Here is a 21,382-nt window from a genome sequence, read left to right as displayed (position 1 = left end):
ATCTGATTATTTTATTAATTATTATTCATTAAAAATTGAACGAACGTAATTTCCTTTCTAAACTCGCATCTCCGGTATGGAAAATTTACGTTACTGGGATGCCAAATTACAGGCATTTGAGAAGCTTCAAAACACCCGCGAAGCTGTGAGGAATAAGCCTTTTGGATAAGAGAGAGAGAGAGAGAGAACCGTTCAGTAATGGCGACTCTGCAACTAACCGACTTTTCGAACCCAATAATTGTACTCGGAAGACCTTCGGTGACCTCTCTGTTTATGAGAACAACTCGTCAATACCGAAATTCTCAAGCTCGGTTCGTCACCAGAGCTTCTCTTCAGCAGCCTTCTAATAGAAGGCAGTTCATAGCTGAAACAGCTGCCGTTTCTCTATCACTTACACCTCTGATTGGTTTCGGAGAACCAGCTAAGTCCGAAGAAGCTCTTTCTGAGTGGGAAAGAGTCTATCTCCCCATCGATCCTGGTGTTGTTCTTCTTGACATTGCGTTTGTACCCGACGACTCGAATCATGGTTAGCTTACAATTCCCTTTTGGTTTCGGTTTTTGTAAGATTATTCTCCATAACTTTTAATGTTTTCATTTTTAATTTCCTAATTTTAAGTGCAGGAAGGACAATTTGTCTTAAGGATTAGTTTGGATTCTTTGGTTTCAGTTGTTGGAGAAATTTCTGTTAAGTCCTTGTAGTAGTTTCTTTGGTTCTAAATCCTTGTACTAATTCTATTGTTCTGTTTCTTTGAATTATCAATCTTGAACTCAAAGTTTGTGGTTTCTCAGTTTTTAATCCTTTATAATTGATATTGTCGGTTTATAAATTTAGTTATTTGAATGGGGAATGCATTCATGCTCCAAACTATGGAATTTCTGCACTTGTTCAGGTCGACCATTTGATTTCCTGAAAGTTTATCGAATCTCTAATTTACTTTTCCAATTTAATGGATGACACGATCACATGAGAAAAGTCTTTCCTTTTCTGCTGCTACTTATGAGTTCTTCCTCTTTGATTTCTCTCTCTCACTCTGTCCTGTTTAACTGTACTCCTTACAGAAAATTCTGAACTATGCATAATGTAGATGGAATATGATTTCAATAAGAAGACAATTTGATTTCTCTAGAGTAGAATGGAAAAGCAGGATACTTGTAGCAGATTCCAACAATTTGAGCAACCATTAACCACCGTTAATGTTACTTGTGATTAAACAACAGACCCGATAAAGTGTGACTTGTTTCACACCCTGATTACCAAAGATTCACACTTGGTTGGCTTGAGTCAGGTTTTCTTTTGGGGACAAGGCAAACTATTTTGGAGACAAAAGATGGGGGAAACACTTGGGTTCCACGTTCAATACCCTCTGCAGAAGATGAAGATTTCAACTACAGATTTAACTCAATTAGCTTCAAAGGTAAGGAAGGATGGATTGTTGGAAAACCTGCAATCTTGTTGTACACATCAGATGCTGGAGAAAGCTGGCAAAGGATACCTTTAAGTTCCCAACTTCCTGGAGATATGGTAAGCTTTTCTTGTGCGGATAAGACTGATATTATTATTATTTTTTTATAATAAATTTGTATAATGATGTAAAACGAATTAATTTTTTGACTACCGTATCATCAGTAACTTCATCCCAAATTTCCTTGCATTCCTCTATGGATGTACTTGTGAAGTTCTACGGTTAATTCTTGTGTATGCATTCGTTTTTTATTCTATCCTTCCACTCATCTAGCTGAACATGTTCACAGATAGCTACACATTTTATGCATCTTCCTTCCTTTCCTAATATTTTAATGCATAACACATCCCTATTTATGATCATTTTATAAAATTTTCCTTTCAATTTTAATGTTGCTTGCAAACAGACAGCTCTTCAGTATAGCCTTTTTAGTCCATCACCCTCCTTTAATTCTGTGGGCAACATGCTCTTCAATCTCTCCCTCATTTCAGCTGATTGAACCAAGGCAAGAAATTGTGCTCTTTGGATGATTAAGGCTATTTGATGATATAAGTCCAATTTTTTGATACAATTCTGATTCTCAAGCACGTTTGCTCAACTCTCAAGGGCCAATTCTAGAATTAGCTCAGAATTCAGAATTGAAAATTTAGCCGGGCTGGAAAATTGGAATTCATATTGGAGTAAGATGGGACCATCTCAATTGTGGGACTCACTGGAGTAAGTGATCACATTGGAGTAAGAATAAGTTGATGATTATGTTGCACCCAAATGATTCTCCGATTCTGGGAATTCCAGCCTCAATTGTAATCATAGTACTAAAACTCGTTTCATTTCGGTGTTTTGGTCAGACTGAAATTTCCGAGATACTGAAATTTCATCGAAATATGGTATTTTTTCTGTTGGTGTAAAATGCCAAAAATGACCGAGATTTCCGAAACAAGATGAACGAAATTTCCGAAATATTGCATTTTTCAATTCGATGTTGCATTTCGTTTCGACTCGACCGAGATACTCGAAATTCTCAAAATCTCGACCGAGACGAAACGAGTTTTAGTACTATGATTGTAATACTGGAATTTGCTCAGAATTTAGAATTGGAATTGTACCCGAATATGACCTAAATGATACTGAGGAAAGGAAGTGTGAAAGGAAAAGGACCAAACAGGGCTAGATCAGTGCGTCCACTCAAAGCTTACCTAAAACATTGAAAACTTTACTTCCTGTACTAGAATATCTAAGGTAGTCCATGATATCTATGAATTCATAATGAGAACCAGAACTCTCTGCATATCTCTGTTTTTTGATAATTAAAAAGTCCAACATGACCCATTCTGCTTTTACTTCTGCAGGTTTATATAGAAGCAACTGGAGAAAAGAGTGCAGAGATGGTGACTGATCAAGGGGCAATTTATATTACCTCAAACAGAGGGTATAATTGGAGGGCTGCTGTTCAAGAAACTGTTTCAGCTACTCTTAATAGGTGAGTTTTCTAAACCAAGACCCTTTTGTGTTGAAAGGAAACAGTCCATGAAAATTATAGTTATTCTACTACGGTGGTCTTTTTGATACCTGAAAGTGGTTGGAAAAGCTCATAAGGGTAGGTGCTTGGGTTGGGTTTGTGGTGAGAAAGCAGACTTATTCTAGACATGCAGAGTCCAGAGAGGTTTTTAAACTTCTTTTCCCTCCGAAGTATGGAATGTAATCCTCTCATACTCTGTCTATGTTTGCTTCTGTTTCTTCCGACCTTGTGCAGAAGAACCACTGCCACCAGCCTCTGGTGATGTTGCTCTAGAGGAACCAACCCCTCCCCTGAACTCTCTGATTCTATCCTCCTCCTGCATATGTGTAACTTGGCTTGCTGCCCTAGCAAACCATATCTGTCTCCACATTAGCAGGCATGTTGTCCTCATCTTTATCAAAACCAGAGTCATCTCCTACTCCTGGCTGTCTCTCCCACACTAACTCATCAAACTCTTCCCCTGCCTTCTGCTTATCTAACTTCCTCTTTATTCCTCCCTTCATGAGGGTGTCCATGGCCTTCTGCACCTCAAGAGGGACCCTAGGGCATTTGGCCACATCCTCGTTTCTACCTGGTAAATGACACTTCAGGCTAGTGGCCCCATCTCCCATGATTTTCTTCTCATAGTTGTTGCATTGTGACTTCTTTTGATCATTTCCAATGGGTACACCATGCCTCCACGCTATGTCTTCCCCCATCTCCTCCCTGAGCAACCATGATGTACTCTTCTTACATTGTTTGCAACAGAAAGTGCCACCTTATTAATTTTTATACATCAATTAAAAATCCTATGACAACAATAAAGCTATTTCCTAAATTTTACTAACTGTTATATATACTTTAAATTAAAACTAATTTTTATAAGTTATTAAAATAATAATACCCTAATTAACCAAAATTAAGTATGGAACAACACATTAATCCCCATTTTGAGTTAAAAAGACAAAAACAATACTTTCAGAAACTGTAATGATTTTTAAAACAAAAACAGAATATTTTTTTAAAAATTTTTGTACAATACTTCCTGGAGATATGGTAAGCTTATCACTGTCCTTGCTCAGTCATTTTTGATTTGAGTACAAGTATAGATATTTCTTTTTGAAGGTCTTTACTTCTAGGACTAGCAAGGCCTTTAGGTATTACTCAAGTTGCACATTGACTGGTGAAAAGTTATCCTTTCTTGCAGTTAACAACAAGAAACTTTGTCTTACCTAATTAGTAGTTTTAGTTGGTCAAGAAGCTGTCCTTGTCTCCTGCCATGATCAGGAGCAAGTGTTGACTATATGTTAAATAGCTTGTGTCTTGTACATGGCCCAGATATAAAAAATTGGTGTTGTTTTCATTTATCCTCTCTTTTCCTTTTAGTTAGCATCGTTCAATGGAATAGTTATATGCTGCAAATGCAAGCTCATGTACCTTCATTGTTTTTTCAGAACAGTTTCTAGTGGAATTAGTGGTGCAAGTTACTATACAGGAACTTTTAATACAGTGAATCGCTCTCCTGATGGAAACTATGTTGCTGTGTCAAGCCGTGGAAACTTCTATTTGACTTGGGAACCTGGGCAGGTGAACTTCATCTCTCATTCTCTCTTTTCCAGTTTTATTGTCTTAATAGAAGCCCCAAATATTTGTTTTCTATTTTTAAATAACAATTTGTAATGTTCTAACCATACAAGTTGCATAATGTTCCATATTTCAATAACTCAAGGAAGAGTAGCAGTTTGACGTACATGCATTTGATTGAATGAATTGCCTGATTCACTTGTTCTTTTGGACTTTATTTTCTTTTTGTTCTCTCAATATGTGTTTTTGTGCATGTGTATTAATTTTTAGGGGGGGTAGGTTGGTGTTGACCTTCCTAAGTTTATTCACTTTGTTCAATTAGAGGCTGGTAGAGTTGATTGGGTTTGGGTTTGGGAGGATTTTTGGTGGGGAGAGTTGACCCTGGCTCTCTGAGAGAGAGAGAGAGAGAATCTCAGTCATCAAAGTGATGAGGTGTCGGGCCTAAATGAAGTTTAGTCAGTCAAGTGGTCATCTCCTAGGTATACTTTAGATATACTGAAATTTATTAGGAGTGAGGTGGGCTATAACTAACTACAATTACCAGAATACATGACTATGCTATTACTGTTTCATATGTAGAATTTTCTAATCCTGATATTGTTCTTATTAATGTTGGTTTTTTATGATTTAAACTGAGTGCGGTGCTGTACCACTTCATCTTCAAGTTTGTATTCCATTGGGATTGTCATGTACTTCATAACCAGAATGGTGCAGCATCATGTGTGGTGGTTCACTTCAAAATTCTTGTTTTATACTTGGTAGAGAAAGTGCATTTGAATCACACTTGTGAATTTTAGGAGCACAATTCAAATTTGGAGATAGTGAATCAAATATTCCCCTATTGGATGCTGCTTTAGTACTCTAATTGCAAGCCAGTGAAGGCCAGTTGATACCATATAAATGGGTTGGGTTATTGTCTCCTCTCTAATATGGGTCAGAACAACCTATTCATCTCCCTTATGTATGAGAACATATATATAGGCTACCTATATATGTACATATTTATGTATACTGAAATATGTTTATGGATTCTCTGTAGACACTCAAACAAAATTCTGGCTTCCCAAATTAGAGGCTTTATTTTATTTTCTCCGCTCCACACTCCAACTTTATTAACAGTCTGGTTGCTTAGTTAATGTCATCTGGTGACCTAATTGTTTCTGGTTTTAGTTCCATTCAGTTATCTCTGGTTGCAGATTCCTATCTATCATCCGCTTGCAAATTCATGACTGGTTGTTTTTTCTTTTCTTTTTAACTCCTCATCCCTTCTTGGAATGGAGATGCAAAGTCATGTTGGTATGTTGCTCATACCTTTTCATAGTTTGCAGCCATACTGGCAGCCACATAATAGGGCAGTTGCAAGGAGAATTCAAAACATGGGATGGAGAGCTGATGGTGGACTTTGGCTTCTTGTACGCGGTGGGGGACTTTATCTCAGCAAAGGCACCGGGGTAAGTAAAACTAGAATTTGTTTTAATTTGAGTTTATCAGAATGTTCTAATTAGGGATGATTAAACCCTTCTACTCTCATGTGTTACTGCTGAAATGCTTAGATGTTTCTTGAGCTGTTTAAGTTTGCATCTGGCTGCTTCAATTTATGGCCTGCTTTATTTCATTTATTGTATCTCAAAAGCCTCATAAGTTGATTCTAGATCAAGTTTCTCCTAACATATTATCTGACACACACACATGCATATGCACACAAACGTACTCTAATGTGAATTGGATCATGGCTCATTGGTGGTAGTATTAGCAAATCCATATGTACTTGCACCTATATGATTAGTTTTGACATTATCAACTTCACCTATATGATTAGTTTTGGAACATCAACTTGCACTCAGAAGTTTATATAAATATATTCATATAATGTTGATGCATCTTTTTTCTTTCTGATATCATCTGGTTAGAAATTTTATACATATAATGTTGGTTCATAATTCATATACATTTAATCAAACTGGTGGTTGAGTCTCATTTTCATGTGCTAGTCCCAACCTGCACCGATCTTTTGTGGCCTTCCAAAATGGAAAATGTACTGGAACTACTATTTTCTATAGATTTTATCTTTTCCCCTTAAAATTTTGTCAATTTAAACAGAAATTAGTCAAATCACTACCATTTTTCAGATAACAGAGGAGTTTGAAGAAGTTCAAGTACAGAGTCGGGGCTTTGGGATCCTTGATGTTGGGTATCGTTCGAAGGTAACATCTTAACTGTCAGTTTCCATTTATTTCTACCATGTTTTGCTTTTAGGCCCGTGAAAAATGGAATTCCATTCTCTTATGGATCTTAGAATCAAAACAGGAGGTTTTGCTGAAAGATTAAAAAAGGGCGTACCTAGTGCATGAGGCGTCCGCCACTGTGGGGTCTGGGTAGGGTCATAATGTACGCAGCCTTAACCCCTGCTTTCGCAGAGAGGCTGTTTCCAGACTTGAACCTGTGACCACTTGGTCACAATGGAGCAACCTTACCATTGCACCAAGGTCCGCCCTCTCTTGTTTTTCTGAAAGATTGAAACAATTAATTTAGGAGTTGTAGGAGGAATTCCAAAATGCAGCTCTTAGTTATATATGTATTAGAATTTCAATGTTCACAGAAAAAGAGACGATAAGAATATAAAATAGTTTTATTATCCCATCAGATTACAAATTTGGGAATAGGTTTAAGGGAAGATTTTGGTGGTGGTTGCTGTTACTGCCAAAGGTTCTTGTTGGAAGGGCCTTATACTATACAATCTACCTTAGATTGTGATTTTCAGGTTTACATTGACCTCAAAAACATGTAGAATTTAGAACTTGAACATTCTGTAACATTGGTTTAACTGGAATAGGTCCAAAGAAGTCGAAGTAAAAAGGGGAAGAAATAAATGCAACCCCTTGTCTAATTTTCTTAGTTTCAGAGCTGACCTCTCAAATTATGAATGATTTCATGGTCTGCCAGGATGAAGCTTGGGCTGCTGGAGGTAGTGGAATTTTATTGAGAACAACCAATGGTGGAAAATCATGGATCCGGGACAAAGCAGCTGACAATATCGCTGCAAATCTTTATTCAGTAAAGTAAGTTTCATCATTTTATTGAACTTCTATACACTTGACTAATGTTGTCCTAGATGTGAATTTTATCATATGATTTTAGTCCCTTATGCCAGTGGAAAACATAATTGGTTCTCTTTGTTTGCCCTATGTTTTTAATTCTCTTATTGGAGGGAAAAGGAAAAGGAAAAGGAAAAGGAAAGAGAGAAAAGGATGATAAACAAGAGAGAATGCCAATGGCACAAAAAACCAGAAAGATACAGAGTAAAATAAATCAATCAGGTCTGCACATCAGGTGGGGTTGTGCTGGATCAAGCTAGGGCTAGCCTGAACTTCACAGATGCAATTTAAATACGATTTTTTTGTACTTTCTAGTGAAGGTTATAAGGGTGCATTACTAATGCAATTAAGTAAATATTATATATCCTATATTATACTTTAATGTATATTGATTATATTTAACATTGTAATATTATAAACTGTTATCTATTGACCCTGTAAAATACTTTAAACATTATGGTGGAAGGCTATTCAGCTGCAATTATGGCATGGGTTTAATCCCAAGATGACTGTCAATGGAGATTTGCTCATGAAATAAAAAGTATAAGGTACCTTGGTTCTCAAGTGAACTTGTCCGTTCCAGTGGAAGCCAAGGTCGGAAAATGAATATGTATCTCATGGCCCAACAGGGGGTAGTGAGGCCTAGGTGATCATTCTGCTGTAGCAGATGATTAGTCATTACCCAGTCTGCATTTTGGTTGAATGTTAACTTCTTTTCTGTATGTTCTCTAAGGTTGTCGGCTGCAACTTTTTGAGGGTAAAGAGAGGGAATAGTAAGTACTATAGAGAATATGGAAACATATAGGAATTGGCAAAGTTGCATAAATAGGAATTAGGAAGCAAATAGGAAGGCCTTACCACTGTGGACCTCGGTGCAACGGTAAGGTTGCTCCATTGCGACCTAGTGATCGTGGGTTTGAGTCAGGAAGCAGCCTCTCCGCGAAGAGGGGGTAAAGCTGCGTACATTATGACCCTCCCCAGCCCCACAGTGGTGGGAGCCTCGTGCACTGGGTATACCCTTTAGGAAGCACACGGGAATGCCATAACTAATGCTCTATCTCCGACCTCCGTCACTTGAGTCTAAGCCTGTGGAGGGCGATCTCAGGGTAGGCATCTCAAGTAACTCTAGGCAAATATGTTCAAGTATTCCTGAAGGAGCTGGATGTATTGTCATCCCTTGGTTGTAAAGGTGGGGTGAAAACAGCAACTAATGCTCTATCTCTGACCACCTGTCATTGAATACAGATGTGAACTGTACTCTATTTTTCTGGATTCTTGTATAAATGAAGTTGTTATTTCACCCAAAGATTTAAAAAACCAAAAAAACAAAAAAATAAATAACAGACAACAAAGTGTAATTTCGGTCTTGGGCTGTACCATGGTTGGATTGACCTGGACCCAAATTCACTTTGTGCATCAATACCTTTGACTTGGGGTGAAATTTATTAGCCTGGGTGGGGCCAGACCAAGGTTTTAAAGAATAGTAATCGGGATCTGGATCAGTCCCAGAATTGGGTAGGAATAGGCCAGAATCAGACGAAATCTGCCCTAACCCTAGATTTTGGAAGAGGAACGGCCGGATCGTCCAATCCTATTCTGATTCTTGAATCCATGGGCCAGATTCATGCTGATGGCTCAATGTGCTCAATGTGCAACCCTGGTCCACAATGATCTAGAATCCAGTCTCACTAACTGATAGAAGGACCCTTTGGTTTGCAAGCTTATCAATGATGTATTTGCTAGAATGGACATCTAGAGGAATGAGACATTCCCTGGGGAAGCAACAAAGACAAGATCTTCTTAAGGAGGTATCTGTTCCAGTTATAATGCCCATGTAAAGAGGAAACAGTAGTATGACTTGGCTTATCAAAAAAAAAATCTAAGTGGTATTCCTTTGAGGCTACAAAGTTCCTCATGCCTTAGCACCTGTACTTTACAGTTACCTCTCATGAATCAATCGGAAGAGTTCAATGCATCGATTATGTTACAGTCAATTTATTTCAATGTCTTGATATATCTATTTGTTCCTGCACAGGTTCATCAAGGATAATAAGGGATTTGTTCTAGGGAATGATGGAGTCTTACTTCGGTACTTGGGATAGTTCAGAAATGACATGTATGTAAATCTTCCCTTTGGGCCTTGATTTGTTAGCTTATATTTTTCATTTAAGGAGTATAAGTGCATTGTCTTATAGTGAAATGATAGTAAAAGAATTTAGGGAAAATTTCACGGACACCCCCTAAAAGTATCCAATATCTCAGAAACTTACCATACTTGGTCAAAATGTCACAGACACCCCCTATTTTTATGAATTTATTTCAATTTAGTCCACTCCGTTAGTCTCTGCAGTTTTTTTTTTTTGGAAAAGAGCAATTTTATTGAATATATAAAAGGGGGCCAAACAAGCCTATGACAGAGTATTGGCAAAGAAAGCTAAAACTTAAACAGGGGGAACTCAATCCTTAACCATATTGGCGAGAGCTAACCCGAGAAAATAATAAAACAAGCCTACGGAGGCTCTGCGAGGCGCACCGAGGGGGTCCTTGTCCTATTTGATCTTCGGGGGATCCCAGTATATACACCAGGCCCATCAAAAGCCACACGAGCCAAAAGAGCCTCCTCCTCTGGTGAAAAGGGAGATGAAATCTCCTTTTCAACCAAGTAGGGGTGCAAGTTTGGCCCTGTCGGCCCGAACCCGCCCTGAGCCCGAACAGGGCCTGGGCTGAGATATTTGGCCCTGAGGGCGGGTCAGGGCTGAAAATTTCTGGCCCTGAGTTAGGGTCGGATCGGGTTAGGGTTGAGGCCGAGAGCTAAGCTTGGCCAGGCCCCGGTCCGACCCTGATTTAAGTTATACTATAAAATATATATTGATATAATTATACATTATAAACTTTAAATTTCACCCTCATTTTTTTATATAATATATTATATATGAAGACAATAAGTGTTATAAGATATTTTATTATATTGTTATCTTATGTAAAATTGATAATATTCTTCCCGGCCCATTCCAGCCCATGCATTTCTTTCCCCTTCCCCATGATCAAGGCCAATCAGGGTCGGCCCAGCTCGACCCTGAGGGCGGGTCAGGGTTGGATTTTTTTAGCCCTGAGTTAGGGTCGGGTCGGGCTTGGGCCCAGCTAAGGGGACTTAGGGTTGGGCTAGGGTTCTATAAAGCCCTGCCCAACCCGACCCTGTTGCAGCCCTACAACCAAGGGTTGTTCTACTGCCGTGTCCACTGCTTTAACACCAGGCTTTGCCTTCATTTGATGACGAGTTCTACCAATAACTGGAGTTGCCATACGGCTACTCATTCGACCACCTCGAGGGGCATTCCTATGGCCATTACGCCTTGTTCAACCCAACATCTGAGTCTCTGCAGTTAAGTGTCTGTTAACTCTTTTTAAATGGCGAAATTACCCTTACCACAGTGAAATCCCTATAATACCCTTAATGATGAATTAATGATGTTAGAAGTTAGTTTTTAGAAAAAGACAATTTTGCCCTTGTTTTTATTCAATACTTTTTTTTTATTCCTTTTTTCTCCCCCCCTTCTTCTCCTTCTCCTTCTGCTGTTTCTTCCACCGCCGCCACCACCACCACCACCGCCTCCCCCTCCAGCCCTCCTTCTATGTCCGCACAATTTCCTCCCCAACTCCTTCTTCTCCGCCCAGGTTTCCTCTTCTTCTTCCTAATCTTCTTCTATTTTTTTTGCTCCACATTTCTTTGCACCACAGCCGACAATGGATTCCAGAAAGCTTGAAAAAAAAATGATGGCAGCCAATGGATTCTAATTCTGTGTTGGGTTTGGAAAAATGGGAATAAAAGAAAAGAAATAGGGATCCGATGGTTATTGGGAGGGAAAATGGAAAAGGAAATCAAAGACATGATGGGATCAGAAATGATAAATTAGTTGAGGATGGGTGTGGTCATGGCTGGAATTCAGATTGGGGTTTTGTTTAGACAAGGATGTGGGTTAGATTAGAAGTGAAAAGAAATGGAGAGGAGAATCGGTGATGGTGGGATGAGGGATTTTAGAATGAAAATGATAAAAAAATAAAGAGAAAAGAATAGGGATGAAAGGAGAAATAGGGGTTAGTGGAGATGATGGCGGTTTTAGCAGAGATGGGTTTTGAGAGAGGGTCGGTGATGGGGTTTCAGAAATGAAAGATGTATTTGCCTCGTTTTCTCGTCCTTCTTCAGTTCGCTTTCAGCCATGGGTGGAAATGGAAGTCCGGTCATCTTCTTGTTTTGTCGCCCTTCTTCAGTTCGCTTTCTCCTTGCCTTGCCGCTGGTAATGGTCGCCGTAGCCGGAGCCATAGAGGGAAGAAGATGAAATGACAGTTTTGTCCTTTTATTTAAATAACTAAGGGGTAAAATGGATATGTCACCTTTGGGTACTAACTGTGCTTAACGTTTGGGGTGTCTGTGACATTTTGTCCAAGTATGGTAAGTTTCTGAGATATTGGATACTTTTAGGGGGTGTCCATGAAATTTTCCCAAGAATTTATTTTAATCTTCCTAGGGAATGTGATATATTATGCGCTTTAGATCATCCACTTAGCAGTAAGTAACAGGTTATGGCTCATTCAAGGGGTGGCCAAGGTACTAAAAATCGGAACTCGGTACCAACTCGGTCCCTTAAAAAACCGAGTCGAGTCGAGTCGAGATCTCGCTGAGTTGGTGCATCTTTTTTTTTGACTCAAAGCCTCAACTTGGTGGGTTTTAGACCTAGTTTGGGTTTGAAACTTGGTATTTAGCCTATTTTAGGCCATTTAAACACAATGACATTATTAGATTTTGCAAAAACAAAGTCCAAATAGGAGTTATGTACCGATCAAACTTAATTTGGTGTGCACGAATGCTGTCAAAATTGCTCTGAATGAAAAGATTTTCTTGGACATCAAAGCAAATGAATATTTTGCCGCACTTTTGGTTTTTAGCAATGTTTTACCATAATAATTATGGAATTTTTAGATTTGAGAAAAACCCCAGCATTAGAAAGTTGAAAATTGCACCTATCGCCTAAAATCCAGTTTTTGTTCTTGAACTGGGGGGTTGACTTTTTTTTTCTGTTGGAATTTGATTTTTTAACTATTTTTATTGGATTTAAATAGGGGGATATATGCTTATTTATGAATAATATCTTAAGTAAAACATTTACTTAAATGATATTAGGCATAAATAAGTGTCTGTCTTAGTTCCTGGCCTAAATAAGTGTCTGTATACCAAGGTTTGCATAGATAGGTGTCTGTATACCAAGATTTTCCACCAAGATCTCGAGATCTGGCACTCATATAAAGGAGTTTGGGTCGAAATTCTCGAGATCTCGAGAACTCGGTGAGATCTCGAGATCTCGGTCGAGTTGTTGCACTTTTGCAACTCGTATGCCAACTCGTCTCGGTTTCTTAAAAAACCGAGAAACTCGCCGAGATCTCGGCGAGTTCTCAAACTATGGGGGTGGCTGGGTGCCATGGTTTTAACAAGTATGAATCAGAGATATTACGCACTTGTTGTAAGGAGAATATAAATCTTGCATGACAATCATTTGATCAGGGTATGGAAGGAAAAATGATGAATAGGTGGTATGACAGTCGAAGTCCATTTTGCCTGTATATGTATCACACTCCTGCTCAGGAATGACGTAGGTCAATCCAACTTGTCATTTTTCACAAGGCAAGAAATATGCAACCATATTTATGGTGCCAATCATTTCCTGAGAGATAAGAACTGTCGCATCAGTGTCTCCATGCCAATATGATAGGTCTTTCAATGGCATGGTAGCTCACCAATAATTTTTTTTTTATCAGATTGCTAAAGGAAAAAAAATCAATGAGAATATTTTTTGAATAGAGAAACAGAAATTAAAAAAAGAAAGATAATAGAGAAGTTACAGGGGATATCAATGAGAAATCACGAGAAAGCTGATATGAAAATAAACATAATTAATTATACCATATCAGAAAATAAAGGAAATAAAGCCATACCCACAAGCTTCACTTGGAAATCGGAATATCTCTGAAGACTGAACCTCCTTCCTGAGACTAAACCAAGCAATAAAAGATGATGGAATATCAGCCAGAATTCTAAGCAGCCTTGTTCCTTCATGGATTCTTCATGAAGCTATATCCCCCCTGAAATACTGACAGAAGCAATACTACACTCCCACACATCTTCTCATCACAGCACAAATCCGCTACTGATTCCTTGCAAATTTCTTGTCCATGATATAGAATTAGAGGGTGTAAATTTACATAAACCTTGGAATGCTCTTTTAAAAAATTCACCAATACTTATCCACTAAAATCACCAATGGACTATATGAGAAAATCTACCTCTTAGAACTCCAAAATCAGTTACTGAAGAGAAACATCCATATTCATTAGAAAAGAGCACTGTGTTCTCCACTTTGTCAAATGCAACACATCTTAAGTAGAAAAGCCCCATGAAAATCTTCTTCCCTCAGCCTATATTAGATTTTGCAGATCTTCATCATCTTTATGAGAATAACGTGTTAATATACCTCACCCTGGTTATCTAATGATTCGTCATATTCAGAAGCATAAAATTGGTTCCCCCTTCCCTTCTTAAATAATACCATTTAGGTACTGAGTTTAGTGACCTTCACCACATTATAGTGACCACTACAGTGCTTACCTCCTTTTCATGACAGATAGATAGGATAGGGACGGGTTTCTGATTTGTGGTCTCTGTGTTAGATTGCTAGATAATTAATTAATTAATTAATCATACCATCTGAACCAATGGGGCATCTTTTTGATGGTTTAATCAAGTTCTTAACCTTTTCATGGTTACAGGAATTTATGGCACTCAGATATCCCAGTCATGACTACCATTTTTGTACCGTGGAATTATGCTGCTACTATATAAACAGGTCATACTGTACTACTGTCTATTGAGGCTGTCATGTATCTTCAAAGTGTGTAAGTATTATAGTTTTGTTTTCTTATAGCTATCAATGGATCAGAAAAATAATTGTTTATATCAAGGAAGGTGATAACATTCACAATCAGAAGTGGTAGTGCATTCTGAAAGTTCATTTTTTGATAAACACCATATGGATGTGTGTCATCTATCATGCACTGATGACTCTGATTTAGGGATGGCACATCTAATCCTATAGATATCTCTCTTGTTTGGGTAATATCTTTAAAGGAAAACAATCCTCATGCTGACAGTGTGGGGGGGATACTTCCCTATGTCTTCTCACATTCTGACCATGTACCCTCTGGCACAGTCTCTCCTCCTTGACCATGTGGGTTTTCTATTGGACGAAATCATTTCCTATGCTGTGATTGGTGTAGGTAGGAGATTCCCCCCCCCCCCCCCAACTGCCAGTGTGCGAAAACCCTCTCCCTATCTTTAGTTGTGTGATCTCTGTTGATGATAATGAAGCTCTCACAAAGCTCCTTCCCTGGATGAAATCAAGAATATTATCTTCACTATGGATCTTTCAAAGCTCCTGATCCGGATGGTCTACCAGCTTGCTTCTTTCAAAAATTCTGGCCAATTGTGCAACTAGATATAATGATCTTAGTTTTGATTTTTTTACCAAAAGCTTCCTTTCCCCTGATATTAATAATGGGAAAAGATCTCTGTCGGGAGTGTGGCCTACGCCAGCACTCCATGAGTCTATCTCTCTTCTCCCCATGTGAAAAGACACCTCTGCCCCCATGTTTTAAGGAGGAAAGAGATAGACATGAGAAAGCTGGCGTAGAGCCACACTCCCGTACAAAAAACTGCTTCCCATTAATAATAATCTGATTGCATCGATTCCTAAACAAGTGAATGCACACAGAGTGTCCATATAAAATAATTTCAAAACTTCTAGGTAATAGGACCATTCAAATGTCTATTTTCAGAATGTCCAAACCACTCTGCAAGGACTCGGATTCTATTCAATCTCATTCCTGGTGGGGTCATAATCAGGAACAAAGGAAATTTCACCCAATTTCATGGAACATTATATGCCAACGGAAAAACATATCTATGAATAAGGAGGTCTAAGATTCATAATGAAGCCTTACTCTTCAAAGCTCTGTTGGGGGCCATTTCAGAATCCATCTCAATAACTAAGTTTAATTAAAATTCAAGTACTTAATTTTTTGGGAGGAGGGGTTGCAAGGATAAATCTATTGATTAGAACGTGTAAAAGCCAGAGAATCCGAGAGACATGCCTCACGAATCCAAAGAAAGGAAACAGACCAATCTATCCTACATGTAACAGATAGAACCTTCTGAGCCAGAGAGTCAGATACTTCAAACACTGATTTTTTTAAGGAGAAAGTTTTCCTCCACTCATGGTGATTCACCCACGAATCTACCTTCATGATTACCACCCCTTATATGTTTGAGGTCTAAAATGCCTTTTACTGTTACCAGGACTTATTGAAGCACAATGATGGCCACCGGTGAAGGGATTCTTCTTTCACCATGGGTGAAGGAAAACTCAGTCCCTTTTTTTAAAGCTAGCCTAACAAAGCACTGTTCTGGTTTTTGGAGGATCTTTTAAGCCAAAATATGATTTTTCAGAAGGTGTTGGGGAATTGTAAGGCTTCTTGTGTTAAAATGTGGCGATGCCCATGGATTCTTACAATGGAAGGATTCAGAATTCCTAACCATACACAGCTGAAACACACTTATACATTCATATCTGAACTTACTAGATTCTTCCAAAACATATAAGTGTGTAAAAAAATTACTGTTGGATGAGTCTATCCATTTAAAACCAAGCTGCTTTTGCTGTATCAGCTTCTTTTGCCGCCCAATTCTCATTGGATGAGTCTATCCATTTAAAACCAACAGATGGTCATACTCATCACAGACAACAGTTTGATGGAGCAAACAAAAGAAGCAGACTGAGCATCAAAACTCATATTGAAATCTGGTTTCCTTTGACAATGGAATATTAGGCTCAGCATTAGAAGCGAAAGGGAAAGCAATTGAACAAGTACTCAGAGATGTAGCAGAACAAGGCATTAGGTGCATAGAAACCTGGACAGATTCTACTCAACTAGAACATTGGTGAAGGAAAACATCAAGGAATGGCTATCGACAATGTTTAATTTGCTAACCAATATTCAGTTCCTTTTTTTAAGCACTTCAGTCTTTTATAATAAAACATGTCAGTAGATTGCATGTTAATCTTGCTCATGGCTAGGAAAACTACATCTAAATTATCAGGTAGAAGAATATACAATATTGACAATATCTGTAGCTTTTGTTAATTTTCAATAATATTTCATTTTCTACCAAAGCAAAAGAAAATGGTATTCGTCACTGAACTTGGCCCAACCTATGATGGTCAAGGTCGAAACCAGAATCCAGCTGAGTTAGCTTATGATTTTCTACCTAAGACCTCCTGGGGGGATTCACATTGAGAACTGCTCATATGGAAGCAGCAGTGACAAAGCTAATGATAGATGATCACTTAGGAGTTTGATCCTTGCTATGGGTTGCACCTGTGTTACTTACAGACCCATCTATGTTTCTTTCATTCAGCTTTAATACTCGAGGAATAGAGAGCAGCAGTGTGTTGGATTGTTTAGGTCTGGCCTCAAAGTTAGATTCAAATTGAGGCTGAGTATTCCGACTTCAACAAACCTGTACCAGGTCCAAATGGCAACATTATTATGACAGCGTAACCAATGGAGGAGTCATGTTCATGCTGGTAGCGACGCTGAGCAAGTGGTGATCACTTGAGTCAAGCAGATGAGAAGATTTCAACACCTTTATGTTGATTGGATCATTTTTGCACAGTAAACTAGATTTCTGAAATCTCTCTTAAATACTATAACCTCCAACATTTTCATGGCCTGAAAATTTTCATAGTCCTAGAAGCCTGGGTCCGACAGAAGGGGCACCTCGAAACAGCAGAGGAACATCGACGGCAGAGTACATGACCACAAGGAACTATTGTTACATCGACCTCAGCACTTAAACAGACCCGACACATCCAAGCTGCTTTTGCTGTATCAGCTTCTTTTGCAGCCATATCAGCCTTCTCCTGTGAATTTGCAACTGTGTAAGAAAATTACTTTTGAAGAGAATAAAGATATTTATCTTACAAAAAGGAAAAAAAAGAGTTAAAAAATAATATCATTTTGAGACTCAAGTCAACAAAGGTTTTGAGTCCATATCTTGCTGCCCTGAGACCTTCAGCAGAATTCAAACAGATGGCAAAAATTCAACAAATAACAATAGTCTAACAATAAAGCAGGAACTGGTCAGATGTTTAGGATGTGATCTTTAGTTTATGGTCGTTTGGATGAACAGATATATGTGCTGCATGAACAAGAACCACATCAAGTATCATCTTCACAGCCATAGGAATTGCCATCTTCCCATATTAGAAATGGATAGAAAATAATACATTTAGTTGAAACCAAAGATTACCAAAGTGCATATAGATGGCTCTGCTGGCATTGGGGACATCTTCAGTGTTAAAGTGTGTGGAGTAATTAGGGCTGGAGATAATCTCGATTAGGATATTCTAATATCTTAATCAAGATTCCTCTCTAATTAACTCCTAGTTCTATTAGGTTTAGTCTACTTTACTTTCTATTTTATATTTATGGATCCTACTATGTTTAGGAGTCCTCTTTGTAATCTGACTCTGAATATTTGAATATATAAAGAAGACAATGGGGGGGGGGGGGGGGGCTGTGTGCTCGATTCTCATCACCCACAGTCCTCTTTCCTCCTCTTCATCTCTTCTCTTCTCTTCTCACTCTCGGTTCTGGTGTTCTAGTACTATAATCTGCAACATGGTATCAGAGCACAACCCATTAGGTTGTTGTCTCCTGTGATTCTGGTTTGAGAGTCTTCTCAAAGTTTTATTTTCTTCAAGGGGTGCAGCACCCTCTGCTGCATACTGCTATGGATTAAGCCCTAGATAGAGTTTTCAATTGAAAACTATGGGTTTACTACTACTACTGCTCACCTGAAGTACAAGATCGATTGGGGATTTTCAAGTTGAAGCTGGTCATACAACATTACTTCTATCCCTAACGCTGATCCAGTCAGTGGATCGATTCTACACTTGAAGATTGCAGATTCAACATAATTTGGAAAGATTTTTACCTTCTATCACCTGCGGTTTCCTATTAAGGGATTAATATCAGGTGATTGTTTCCAATTAATCCAATTTCTGGTTTCCTTCTTCAGCATAGTTGTCATGGCGTCACCATGGCGCTGGAGAAATGGCCATATCGACCAACGCCATGGCGTCCCTGTTTCCCTAAATCTCCTATTTTAGCCTTGCTCTGACCATTCGGTTGCCAGCAGAATTTTGGGGCTATTTCTCGTAGGTCTGGGCGATTCATCCTTCCAAACCTTTGGCTCAGCCCCATTCAACATTGAGGCTCCATTGCACATCAGACCTGCACCTCCATTACTACGTCAGATTTGGTTCAGTCCCATCGATCTCTTGGTTGCAGGTTCTTTCAATTAGATTCTTGGTGCCCTTGAGAGCACAGGTTGTGGCTACTCTTGCCTGAAGCTTCGTATCGATTGGGTTCTTACGAGGAAGGCCCACCTTCGAAATATCTTCCATTATGCCACTGGGTTATGGTTCCTTCTTTGGCTGAGTCGTCGTGAGGTTGAAGAAGACTGAATTCCTTTGTTTTTTGTTTCTCGATTTCTTATCTATTAAACCCATTTTCCTTAGTTCCCAACCTTACCCTTTTCTTTTACTTTTATTCCCACCATCTATTATTTTCCATTTTGTTCCAAGTATACCCTTTACCCATCAAACGTGCTATCCCACTTCCTGGTTTATTTTCTTTATTAAATTGATTTCCATTAATTACAGTTCTGCCACTCGTTCTTTACAACTTCAGATTAATTACAATTCTGCCATTGCTATTCAACTTTGGATTTAATTACAATTCTGCCATGGTCGACATGATCTGTGTCAATATATCGATCAGAGACCCCTCCACCGACTTGGATCGCCGTGACGCCGTGACAACTATGTTCTTCAGGTAAAGCCTTCGATTCCTATTTTCCATTGATGTTTGGTTTAGTGTGGGTTTTTCAAAACCTAACTCTGCCGATTGACTTGCTGCTGTTAAATTTAGGTTTTTAAACCATACCCTTGCCATCACTGCTACTACCTGTTTCTTTTCTACTGCTGTTTTCGGGTTTTCAAATCCTCCATTCACTATTATTGCTGGAAGTTTTGGGTTTAGAAACCCTATGTCTGCCGGTGGTCTTCTTATCACTGTTTTTGGGTTATTTTAACCCTTATCTGAGTTCTTTTAAGAAGCTGACACTGCTGCTGCTACTGCTTTCGACTGTGTTACTGCTGCTGTTACTGTTTTTGGGTTCTTTGTTACCCTAACCTGTTTCTATTCAAGAACCAATTGCATTACTACTGCTACTGCTTCTGAGAATTGTTCAGCTATCATTATGGCTGACCCTAAACTACCATCGGACAATGTCCAAGTTCAGATTACTACTATAAAACTCTCCGGAGTCTCCAACTATCTTTTATGGGCACAGGCTGTGCATGCATATATTCATGCCAAAGGAAAAATAAAATACATTACTGATGATCCTCCTACTGCTGATCCAAAGGACCCTGCTTCAGTTACAGCTTATGATGAGTGGATGCATGAGAACTCTTATTAAAATATGGCTATGGAACATGTTAAGCCTGCTATTGTATCCAATGTAATGTTTCACACTCTTGCCAAAGATGTCTGGAACTATTTGCGTGAAAGTTTTTCTCAAGAAAGGAATATCTCCCGCATGTATGATCTCTATGAGAAGATTTTTAGTTTCCAACACGGGGATAAATCCTTCAGTGAATACTCTACCAGTTATAAAGGCATGGTTGAAGAACTCCAGATACATCAGCCCCTCACTACCAATTTGAATCAGTTAAAACAACGGGCTGAGTTTCATGTTGCTAAATTTTTGGGTGGATTGTACTTTGGTTATCAATCTGTGAAAGCTCAACTACTCACAGGGGAGAAAGTTCCCTCTCTTAATGAAGTGTTTTCCCATATCAATTGACTGACTACTCCATCTAAACCTGATACTGCTAGTCTGCTACCAAAGAAAGTTCTACCTTTGTTGCTAATCGTGGTCGTGGACGTGGTCGTGGCTGTGGCACTGGTGGAAGGGGTACTAGTTCCCAATCCTTTGATAAATCTTTCCACCAATGCTCTTATTGTGGCAAATAAAATCATACTATAGATACTTGGGCTAAACATGGCAAGCCCGACTGGGCAAATGAATTGGCCAGTATAGCCATGACTGACAACCATACTGAGAAACCTACCAGTGATATGAATCAGAGTTCCACTTCAAGTACTCCATCAACTGTGTCACGTGATGATTACAATCAGCTGGTCAAACGCCTTCAACAACTTGAAGCTGCCTCTGCCTCCACTTCCACCGCCACTTTAGCATATAAAGGTAACTCGGTATTTTTTCCTTCTTCTACCTCTTGGCTTATTGATTGTGGTGCTTCATGTCATATGACTGGTAAGTCTAGTTTGTTTTCTTCTCTAAATCAAGTTCAAACCTCCTCTAATGTTGTCCTTGTTGATGGGTCCTCTACTAAGGTCACTGGTCATGGAATTGTTTCCCCAACTTCTTCCTTGACCTTTTTTCCTCTTGTACTTCATATTCCTAAATTACCTTTAAGCCTTTTATCTGTTTGTCAACTTACTAAATCTCTTAATTTTTCTGTGACCTTCTATCCTTCTTA

General features: G+C 38.8%; 2 protein-coding genes across 6 annotated transcripts in view; one reads left to right on the top strand and one right to left on the bottom strand.

Annotated features, from left to right (window-relative positions):
• The first annotated feature begins 139 nt into the window (after window positions 1-139).
• LOC122664611 (photosystem II stability/assembly factor HCF136, chloroplastic) lies at window positions 140-14,696 on the top strand. Of its 4 annotated transcripts, none has more exons than XM_043860507.1 (9): window positions 140-526; window positions 1,287-1,522; window positions 2,813-2,943; window positions 4,416-4,548; window positions 5,874-5,996; window positions 6,675-6,749; window positions 7,489-7,604; window positions 9,708-9,744; window positions 14,457-14,696. In XM_043860507.1, the coding sequence occupies exons 1-8, from the start codon at window positions 199-201 to the stop codon at window positions 9,712-9,714; spliced, it is 1,149 nt and encodes a 382-aa protein (XP_043716442.1). In that variant the 5' UTR covers window positions 140-198; the 3' UTR covers window positions 9,715-9,744; window positions 14,457-14,696. The 4 variants fall into 4 exon arrangements, with proteins under 4 accessions (XP_043716442.1, XP_043716443.1, XP_043716441.1 ...); XM_043860508.1 differs by having other exon boundaries at window positions 9,708-9,756; window positions 14,460-14,696; XM_043860506.1 differs by having other exon boundaries at window positions 9,676-9,744.
• Window positions 14,697-17,362: 2,666 nt separating this feature from the next.
• LOC122664791 (sacsin) overlaps window positions 17,363-21,382 on the bottom strand; it is a 160,578-nt gene continuing 156,558 nt past the window's right edge. For both annotated transcript variants that reach the window (XM_043860769.1, XM_043860770.1), the window contains one exon: window positions 17,363-17,668. In XM_043860769.1, coding sequence (XP_043716704.1) covers window positions 17,471-17,668 — 198 coding nt within the window. In that variant the 3' untranslated portion in view covers window positions 17,363-17,470. The remainder of the gene's footprint in view (window positions 17,669-21,382) is intronic.

Source organism: Telopea speciosissima, chromosome 6 (assembly GCF_018873765.1).
Source record: "Telopea speciosissima isolate NSW1024214 ecotype Mountain lineage chromosome 6, Tspe_v1, whole genome shotgun sequence".
In the NCBI taxonomy this organism is placed as follows: domain Eukaryota; kingdom Viridiplantae; phylum Streptophyta; class Magnoliopsida; order Proteales; family Proteaceae; genus Telopea; species Telopea speciosissima.
Note: the sequence above shows the minus strand (reverse complement) of the source record. Positions and strands in the feature narration are given on the sequence as shown.